Source organism: Myotis brandtii, unplaced genomic scaffold (genome assembly GCF_000412655.1).
Source record: "Myotis brandtii unplaced genomic scaffold, ASM41265v1 scaffold1133, whole genome shotgun sequence".
NCBI classification, from domain to species: Eukaryota; Metazoa; Chordata; class Mammalia; order Chiroptera; family Vespertilionidae; genus Myotis; species Myotis brandtii.
In genome coordinates, this window is record NW_005353901.1 from 1 (window position 1) to 10,588 (window position 10,588).

Consider the following 10,588-nt stretch of genomic DNA (forward strand, 5'->3'; position numbering starts at 1 on the left):
CATGGTGAGGACCACAGGGAGGTGCTGATGGACGGGCAGAGGAGGAAGGAGACCCCGTGGAGGAGGCTCTGACAGGGAATGACGTGCCCTGGGTCACCTCACCTGCAAGGGGCGTCTCAGGAGGCTCCGGGTCTATTTCCTGCTTCACCATGAAAATGAGAGCCAGGCTGCTAGAGAGAGGCTGTGCCTTTGCCTGCAGGCTGCTGACATAAGAGCCCAGTGAGAGACAAGACCGGCCTCCAGAGACCACCACCCGTGCATCTGTCTGTCTATCCCGCTGGCCCCGTGGTCTTCATCTACTCAGCTGAGGCCACTGGGTGAAGACGCCATGACTCCCACCCTCAGGGCCCTGCTCTGCCTCGGTGAGATGGGAGGCAGGAGGGGAGCCCAGGTCTGTCAGGACCCCAGGACTCAAGTGCCTCATGGGGAGGAGGGTGCTGCTCAGGGTTCCGGGCAAATCTCTCACAGGGACTCTCTTCCAGGGCTGAGTGTGGGCCTCAGGACGCCAGTGCAGGCAGGTGAGTCTCCCTAGGTTCCCAGGTCCCACTCCTCACTGTGGATGAGGGGCCACACCACAGGCAGCTGGGGATGGAGAACAGCAGTTCTGGGCTGACAACGGGGAACACCTGGGAAGGTCCTTGGCTGAGAGCTGGGACTGAGGATGGGAAATATCTTACAACCCAGCTACTGGTTTCCTTTCAGGGACCCTCCCCAAACCCACCATCAGGGCTGAGCCAGGGTCTGTGATCCTCTTGGGGAGCCCCGTGATCATCTGGTGTCAGGGGACCCCAGGGGCTGAGGAGTACCATCTGTATAAAGAGGGAAGCCCAGCACCGTGGAAAAAAGAGAAGCCACTGAAGTCTGGGGACAAGGTGATGTTCTCCATCCCAGAAATGACAGAGCGTGATGCTGGGATATATCGCTGTTACTATCTCAGCCCTGATGGCTGGTCAGAGCGCAGTGACCCCTTGGAGCTGGTGGTGATGTCAGGTGAGAGGACACTCAGGGGTCCCAGCCTCAGGCTCTGCCCTCAGGAAGGGGGTCTTCTCTCAGGGTGTGTCCCTCTCACAGCCCAGCCCTGGGGGACATGAGGGAGGTGTGAGCCGCATGTAACACTCTGCCTCCTCCTCTCCTAGGATCCTACAGCAAACCCAGCCTCTAAGCCTGCCCAGCCCTGTGGTGACCTCAGGAGGGAACGTGACCCTCCAGTGTGGCTCATGGCCGCCATTTGGCAAGTTCATTCTGACTAAGGAAGGAGATGACAGGCTCTCCTGGACCCTGAACTCACCACACTCCAGTGGGCATTCCAAAGCCCTGTTCTCTGTGGGCCCTGTGACCACCAGCGACAGGTGGACATTCAAATGCTATGGCTGTTCCAGATACAGCCCCCAGGTGTGCTCACCATTTAGTGACCCCCTGGAGCTCCTGGTCCCAGGTGAGTCCCATTATTGTCCCATCCATGGATTGAGGCACCAGATACATTATTGGCATCTTTGCTGGCAGGGGACCCCCACGTGAGAAGGTGAGGGAAGCACAGGGACCCATGGATCAGAGACAGAGAGAGACAGTGAGACTCAGGGGCCAGGCGAGGAGAAGGGGGTTCTGGGAGGAGCAGCTCTATAACTCATGTCTGGTCTCCCCAGGTGAGTCTGGGAAGCCCTCCCTCCTGAGCCAGCAGGGCCCCATCGTGGCCTCTGGACAGAGCCTGACCCTCCAGTGTCTCTCTGATGTCGGCTATGACAGATTCGCTCTGCACAAGGAGGGGGGACGGGACCTCCCCGAGAGCCTTGTCCTGCAGCCCCAGGCTGGGCTCTCTCAGGCCCACTTCCCCCTGGGCACTGTGAGCAGCTCCCACGGGGGCAGGTACAGATGCTACGGTGGATACAACCTCTCCTCTGAGTGGTCGGCCCCCAGTGACCCCCTGGACATCCTGGTGGCAGGTGAGCAGCCAGTGGGTTCTGCACAGGCCCTGCTGGGGTCTCAGGTGGTGAGGACAGAATAACAGTGCAGGCCCCAGGGAGAGAGACAGAGAGAGGCAGGGGGTGGGAGCACAGAGGGGGAGACTCAGAGAAACAGAGACAGAGGGTGGGTCCTCAGAGAGAGGCCTGGTGACTCTCAGGTCAGAACAGGTGGGCAGACAGCCCTCACCCTCCCTCCCTCTCTCTAGGACACCTGCCTGACAGACCCTCCCTCGCGGTGCAGCCAGACCCCAGGGTGGCCTCAGGAGAGAACGTGACGCTGCTGTGTCAGTCACAGAGCCCAAGGGGCACTTTCCTTTTGTCCAAGGAGGGGGCAGCGGATCCCCCCCTGCGTTTGAAATCAAACCACCGAGCTCAGCAGTACCAGGCGGAGTTCTCCATGAGTCCTGTGACCTCAGCCCACGGGGGCACCTACAGGTGCTACAGCTCACTCAGCATCTCCCCCTTCCTGTTGTCACTCCCCAGTGAGCCCCTGGAGCTCCTGGTCTCAGGTGAGTGGCCCCTGACCCTGTCAGCTCAGGGTCCGGTCCCCAGAAGGATAATGGGCTGGAATAGAGTATGGGTGCACTAGGGATGGTCACCCAGAAGGCATTTGCACTTCATAGACCCTCTTCAACCCCACATGCACCCCTCCCCGTCACCTGAATCCTGAACGTGCCCGGTGGGCAGTGGGAGGGTCTGAGGGGCCACAGGGCAGATGCAGGAGGATCTGAGTGAGGTGGGGACTCCAGGGTCAGTCCCAGATTCTCACCCCCTTCTGTCCTCCTTCCCAGGACCCTCTGGGACCCAGCCCCCCACCCACAGGGCCCATGTCCACAGCTGATGAACCATTGGGTCCCCTCTCTCAGAGGGAGACAGACCACCCCAGGGCGGTTGTGAGTCTCTCAGAGGATCTAATGCCCCCTGACACTTAAGGACAGGCTTCTGTCCGGGGGTGGGCAGGGATTCCAGGAGAGATTTCAGGGGGACCACAGGCCTCCAGGGGCTCTGAGGGTTCACCTCTCCCCCACCAGAGTCAGGCCTTAGAGGGGGAAGTGAGGCAGGTGACAGGTGGGGTGGTCATAGCAGAGGGAGATGTTGGAGCCCAGTCTCATGAGGGAGAGTGAACTCAACTGGGGAAAAGGCAGCACCAAACCCTCACCCATCCTGATCCTCAGGAGGCTCTGAGGATCGGCCCCCTCTGCCCCACGGAGTCAGGCCCACAGAGGAGTAAATGAGGGCCGTGGGGAGGTGGTAGGTGCCTCCATGGGGAACAGGGGTGAGCCATGAAGGGGTTTACACCCTTCCAGGGACACTGACTTGGATACGCCCTTCCCTTGCATGGGCCTCAGTGTCTCCAAGTGTAAAACTCAGAGCTCAAAAACTGCTCAGGTTTTACATATATGAATGTCTACATATTAGAGACCAAATGTGTGGATCCTGGGTCCTCGCTGTTGCAAAAATATAAGCTCTCAGATGCAGATGAGATAGTTTCCCTGGTACAGAATCCACAATGAGCAGACAGATTAGAATAACTAATTATGGCCCTGGCCGCTGTGGCTCAGTGCTTAGAGCATCAGCCCATGTCCCACAGGGCCATGGGATTGATTCCCAGTCAAAGGTCACAGGTGTGATCCCTGACCCCTGTCAGGCCTTGTGCAGGAGGCACCGATCCATGTGTCTCTCTCACATCAATGTTTTTCTCTTCCTCTCCCTCTCTCCCCATCCCCTTGTCCCTTTTACTCTCTTTGAATATCAATGGAAAAAATATCCTTCAGTGAGGATTTTAAATAAATAAAGACTCACCATTTTTCAAATCGTGAGCCCATATTTCTGCTCAATCCTGAATTCTCCAGGAAAAGCCAAACTCTGATCCAAAGTGACTCAGAAGCAAAGTCTAAACTCAAAATTCCCAGGGAGCCTGAAAGAATCCATGAAAGCAGGCAGGACCCTTCTCCAGCAGAGAAAGGGTTCGTTGGGGGACTGGTAGCAGTTAGGTCATGTGAAAGGGAAGAGTGATGGGGACCGTGTGCTTGAGTGGCATCAACTCCTCACCAAGCCCCACTCCTGTCTGGTTCTCAGGAGCAGCCGACACCATCAGCCCATCACAGAACAACTCAGACCCCAAGAGTGGTGAGTAGGAGACACTGTCTGTTATGGGGCTCAGCATAGACGGTCCTGTCCTTTCACAGGGAGAGAGTGCCGTGGTTGGGCATCCAGGGTCCTGGGTGACTTTGTCCTTCCCTGACCTCTGTGACCTCTTTTCCCACAATCCCCAGCTTCCCATCCACAGGACTACACCGTGGAGAATTCCATCCGGTTGGCCGTGGCTGGATTGGTACTGGTGGCACTAGGGGTGCTGCTATTTTGGTCTCAAAATAGCCCAAAACAGACCCAGGATGCAGCCAGGACATGAACATGGAGGGAACAATGCACGGTTCAGAGAGGGGGATCTTGGGAAGGTTCTGGAGCATAACGTGGGACATATGCTGAGGAATCTGTCTGCGGCTCCTTGCAGGTGGAGGAGTCATCGCTCCTGTGCAGGGACAAGGTCTGGACTTTCTGCCGTTGAACTGTGGTCCTTTCCCTCCCGACCCCTGTGAGTCTTGTGACTGGTTCTGACTTTCCCCATTTTGGTGAAATTAGAATTTAACCCACATGGCAGGTACAGGTCCACACCTCCCTATACTTGCATGGAATATGTTTTTCTTTGTCTAACCACATGAACTTTCATGTCTGTATGGAGTCCCCATCTTCTGAGTCCAGAGCACGCCGTCTATTGTAGTCAATCTACAAAGTGCACAATCTATCCTGCAAGAGGTAAACCCACAAGAGGTCCTAACGCCCTCTCTGAACTCCACGTACCCCTCACCTGCCCTCGGAGGCCACCTGTGTACTTTCTGCAGAAAGCTCACCCCTGGTTGTTTGAAGGGGTTTTCTGATCTGCGCTGCTTCTGAAAACCCCACTGTCCAAAACACAGTGCAACACACAGAAAACATGTTACAGATGTGCATCCTTGAAACCTATGTCATGTCATTCATCAATGGCACCCCAATAAATTTAATATAAAAACATTGATTCTTGGCATAGTTTACTTTCTCTGATGTATATGCCCCCTTCATGGCCAAGGTCAAGTTCCCATGTAAGGTCCTCACGCAGACTTGGGAAGCGATACACAAACCGACTTTCACAAAACAGTACAAGCCGATGTGGGACACCGTTAACACCACACTGATTGCCCACAGTGCTCCTAAGTTCCCTTCTAGTTGATGTGTAACGATGGTTTCTACTTTAATGTTGGGGCACAGTTTCTGTGAAAACAGGAGACCACAGTTCCAACGCACAGTCCCAATGTATCCGGATGAGATGCACAAAGGAATGTTATACTATCAGTTGTGGGAGAGAATCGTGAGTCCATAGAATCCTACTGCATTACTTGTACGAGTGCCAATTATATTCATCAATTCAGAGACTACATGACACTCATCTAGTTAGAGACACACAGCTATGACTTTAAGCACCTGCCTTAGAGAAAATGTGCACATGTGCATCACGCACAAGGACATTGACAAGAGTTATTCTTATTAACCACTCCCCCCCCCCAAAAAAAGGCACTCTAATATTGTAGGCACAAGAAAAGAGAGATTTTGGTGTCCTGTATAAAAAAATTATCAAATAGTATATATCAATCAAAATACACAACTTGAAATTACAAGGGTCATGTATATCCATCATCACATATAATAAATAATACATGTAAACGATTGATTGTAAGCCTATGTTTTTAGGATTATTCCATTTACCCAATATTAATAAGGGGACATTAAAGAAAAGGAGACATTGTGTATTATTTAGGAGTGTATACCTAAGATAAACCACACAAATAAACGAGATAAAGGAATTCCAGGAAATCCATGATGATTACAAGTTGGGAAGTGTTGGGTGGTTTTGTTCAGGATGGAAACCACAGAGCCTTCTGGAATCATGGCCACCTTCTTCTCAATGTTCATTTGATGACTCATAAATCTACTTGTCACTACTCACAGATAGAGCATTTCTGTTCTATGACCCTCATTATTTCCCACACAACTTAGTGAGGTGGAGATGAACTAGGGGGGAAAGCCATACCCTACACAAGTGACACATCCACCACTAAGTGGCTGCTGATCATGTGCAGCAAACCCTTCCCATGTGATCATTGTGTTCTCCAAACTCATGACCTCGCCTGCCTGATCAGGCTCACCTGAGTGCAATCCCACAGTGAGTCTTTCCAGGTGAGATACTGGGGCTCTGAAGGAAGCATATGGCCTGTAATGCAATTCAGAATTTGAACTGGGCCCATGAGAGCTTATGACCCACAATGGCCCTAGAATGTGAATTGGCATGAAACCCAGCATTGTGGATGTGGGGTGATTTCAGAGATGGGGTTCACCAACATTAGGTGGCGGTTTTAGGTCACATCCCAGGAGTAGTTCCAGATTGGGGTTGGTTCTAAAGGAAACTGGTCTTCATATCCTCTTTAATGTGTCTATCCTCAATTTTTGTGCTCAAGCCAAAAGCTATAACTTCTCTACTAGATTTGAACAAGGGAACCCTCATCTGTGGGTGGTGGTCAAAATTGATGCGGAATTCAGGTATGATTGTAGAAATCGCTCATTCTGCCATCCCGCTGTTGTCTCTCAGGATGTGTACTCTGCCTTTCTGACAGCCTCCAAGTTTTGATATAAGTCCATCATTCTCTTTCTTAATAATGCATAAATTCAAGCACCTATTTTCGGATTTAGCATATCACTTATTTCAGGCTGGTTTGAGAATTTTCCTATCTTTTTAGGGATGACTGCTAATTAAATTGCAACCTACTAATATATGTTAAATATTGTAGGTACAATATAAGTCTTAAACACACGAATTTTTCCTGCTGCTATTTATATTACCTTATTTATACATTATATATAAATTTATCCATATTTATATAATATAAATAATACAAAGATTAATAATTTGTACTTCTAGACCAGGCATTTGTGTCAGTCGCTCTTATTAAAAAAGTTTTTTTCACCCATTTCATTTATCTTATAAATGTTCAGTTGAGTCTCCAATTATGTACAGACTTTATGTATTTCAAGGACATGTGATGAGTGTCTGTTTAATATAGTATTTTAAAAACTAAAATGAATTTTGTAACTCATTATTGCATCATATTGTTGAATATTTATATAGCAATCAGCTAATTTTATTGAATAATGACAACACATTCTTTATTCATGCAACATACCCTTTAATGATTTTGTTTGGAATAAGATTGTATGGCTGCATACATCTGGTTTCATTGGCAGGTGTCCTTTGATCTAACCCTTGAGCCAGTCCATTGACCTTTTAATGTTTGAAAATAAGTTAAAACATTTTAATAGTTACCCCCTTTTATTTAAGTAGAAGTTTTCTGTTAAGTAGCTTTTGACCTTTCATTAAAGGCTTTTACTCATTTTTTATTTTTCAACTACAGTTGACACACAATTCAATATTAGTTTCAGGTGTACACCATGGTAAGTAGACACTATATAATTTTCTAAGTGATCATCCTGATAAATCTTATACCCATCAGACACCATATAGATATTGGAATATTATTGACTATATTCCCTATGATGTACTTACCTCCCATTGACTATTCTGTAACAATCAATTTGTACTTCTTAATCTCCTCACCTTTTTCACCCAGTCCCCACTCCCCGCTTATCTGGTGAGAACCAATTTGTTCTCTGAATCTATGAGTTTGTATCCATTTGGCTTGTTAATTTATTTTGATCTTTAGATTCAATTGTTGATGGATATGTATTTATTGCCATTTTATCACTCATATTTATTCCTCCTCCTCATCATCATCATTCTTCTTTTTCTTCTTCTTCTTCTTCTTCTTCTTCTTCTTCTTCTTCTTCTTCTTCTTCTTCTTCTTCTTCTTCTTCTTCTTCTTCTTCTTCTTCTTCTTCTTCTTCTTCTTCTTCTTCTTCTTCTTCTTCTTCTTCTTCTTCTTCTTCTTCTTCTTCTTCTTCTTCTTCTTCTTCTTCTTCTTCTTCTTCTTCTTCTTCTTCTTCTTCTTCTTCTTCTTCTTCTTCTTCTTCTTCTTCTTCTTCTTCTTCTTCTTCTTCTTCTTCTTCTTCTTCTTCTTCTTCTTCTTCTTCTTCTTCTCCCAAAAGACCCTTTAACATTTCATGAAATACAGTTTCGGTGGTAACCCTGTCCCACCCTTTCGGAGCCCCACCTTTGCAGCACCTTTTTCCATAAGAATGGCCTGTCCTTGCTCAGGACTCAGACTTTCCTAAAATCTCTCAAACAAGCAGCAGCTGGTTTCCCTGTGCCCCATAACACTCAATAAGAGACTAAATCCCTGCCATTAGCAGCAGCCTGCCTGGCATCACGGCTTGGCCTGCCCTGGGCACTTCCAAGGCCAACACAAGTAGCAGCCATCTGCAGATCACTCTGTAGCTCCTCTCAGGTGACCCAGGACTTTACACCTCCCTGGAGGCCCAGAACGACTGTACCCAGTGAACAGCTTCAGAAAATACCAGATTACAACTCTACACATCCATCAGAGACACACTCAAGGGGCAGACTCAGTGAGCACCAAAGCCCCACTGAAGCAAGTCCTGCTCCATAGGAGTGCCTCCTGCACAGCAGCTCCTCCATTATAGTCACAGCTGGTCCTCCCAACCAATTGGCTTGGAGGTCAATTGCTCCTAGTGACGCCAATAGCAATCAAGGCTCAGTTACAACAAGATAGTGCACACAGCCAACACATGGGCACACCTAGAGAGCCCTGCTCAGGTAACTGGGGAGGCTGAGCCACTGGGTCCTACAGGACACCTACTATGCAAGGCCACCCTACCAATTCCAGGGGACACAGAAGCTCTACATAATACCTAGAAGCAAGCACAGGGAAGAATCCAAAATGCAGTGACAAAGAAACATATCCCCAATGAAAAAAAAGGAAGAAATCTCCAGAAAAAGAACTAAAAGAAATGGAAGCAAACAAACCACTAGATACAGAGCTCAAAACAATGGTCATAATGTTGCTCAAGGATCTTGATAAGAACTTCACGGGTCTCTTGTAGGCAGCAAAAAATAATGTTAATAAATAAATAAATCAGTAAATATATTACATAATTAATAAATATTTTATTTTTTTAAGTCAAAATCAGAACTCCAACCCAAATCAATGTACCCTAAAGCTTGAAGGCTGGATCACAGGGTGAGGAGGAAACTTTAACACAGGAAGCAAGGGGCACTGAGGAGGAAAAATGATTCAGAAGTTTGTCCCCAAGAAGCGGCGGTAGATGCTGTGGCTACGAAAAAAAGAGAAGTCCTCGAAGGCAGCTGTGAGAGAAATAAAGCCACAGTCAGGGCCAGGAGAAGTGACGTGTTTCCTTCCCTTATTTCCCTGCATTTCCCTCTGTGCTCATTGTCACAGGGACATCGCCCTGAGCTGCACAGTAAGAAGTGAGCTTGTCCCTGCTGATCTGAGCTCTGCAGGCCACAGGGACCCACGTCTTCCTGAAGCGTCTCCAGGGTTCAGGTGACACTGTCCATGGTGAGGACCCCAGGGAGGTGCTGATGGACGGGCTGAGGAGGAAGGAGACCCCGTGGGGGAGGCTCTGACAGGGAAGGATGTGCCCTGGGTCACCTCACCTGCCTGGGGTGTCTCAGGAGGCTCTGGGTCTATTTCCTGCTTCACCATGGAAACAAGATGCAGGCCTCTGGGTAGTGAATGTTCCCCTTTCTGTGGGGCTGCTGAGGTGAGAGCCCTGTCACAGGGAGGGCCAGTCTCCCAGGGGCCACACCCTATGTGTCTGTCTATTCTGAGGACACTGTGGCCTCCTGCATCTGCACAGCGAGGTGTAAAGAGAGGAGACGCCATGACCGCCACCCTCACGGCCCTGCTCTGCCTCGGTGAGATGGGAGGGGGAAGTGGACCCTGGCCTGTCAGGACCCAGGACTCAGGAGGCTCATGGGGAGAAGGGAGGTGCTCAGGGTTCAGGGCAAATCTCTCACAGGGACTCTCTTCCAGGGCTGAGTGTGGGCCTCAGGACTCCAGTGCAGGCAGGTGAGTCTCCCCAGGTGTCCCAGACCCCACTCCTCACTGGGGACAAGGACCACCCCCCAGGCAGCAGGGGAAGGACAGTGTTCTAAGCTAACAGACGAGTAACATCTGGGAAGTTCCTGGGCTGAGAGCTGGGACTGAGGGTGCGAAATATCTTAGAACACAGCTACTGGTTTCCTTCCAGGGCCCCTCCCCAAACCCACCATCTGGGCTAAGCCAGGCCCTGTGATACCCTGGGGGAGCCCCGTGACCATCTGGTGTCAGGGGTCTCCAGAGGCTGAGGAGTACCGTCTGGAGAAAGAGGGAAGCTCAGCACCATGGAAAACACAGGAGCCACTGGAGCCTGGTGACAAGGTGATGTTGTCCATCACCCGCATGACAGAGGGTGATGCTGGTAGATATCGCTGTCAGTATCGCAGCCCTGCTGGCTGGTCAGAGCGCAGTGACCCCCTGGAGCTGGTGGTGACAGGTGAGAGGACACTCAGGGTTCCCAGCCTCAGGCTCTGCCTCAGGAAGGGGGTCTGCTCTCAGGGT

At 49.8% G+C, this 10,588-nt stretch overlaps 1 protein-coding gene across 1 annotated transcript in view; it reads left to right on the top strand.

Annotated features, from left to right (window-relative positions):
- Positions 1-50: 50 nt before the first annotated feature.
- The window catches only part of LOC102258466 (leukocyte immunoglobulin-like receptor subfamily A member 4), a 40,382-nt gene continuing 29,844 nt past the window's right edge, over positions 51-10,588 (top strand). Inside the window, 7 exon segments of the mRNA XM_014547760.1 lie at positions 51-362; positions 483-518; positions 703-990; positions 1,137-1,157; positions 1,160-1,435; positions 1,644-1,940; positions 2,168-2,396. Of these exon segments, the coding sequence (XP_014403246.1) occupies positions 329-362; positions 483-518; positions 703-990; positions 1,137-1,157; positions 1,160-1,435; positions 1,644-1,940; positions 2,168-2,396 (1,181 nt within the window). The 5' untranslated portion in view covers positions 51-328.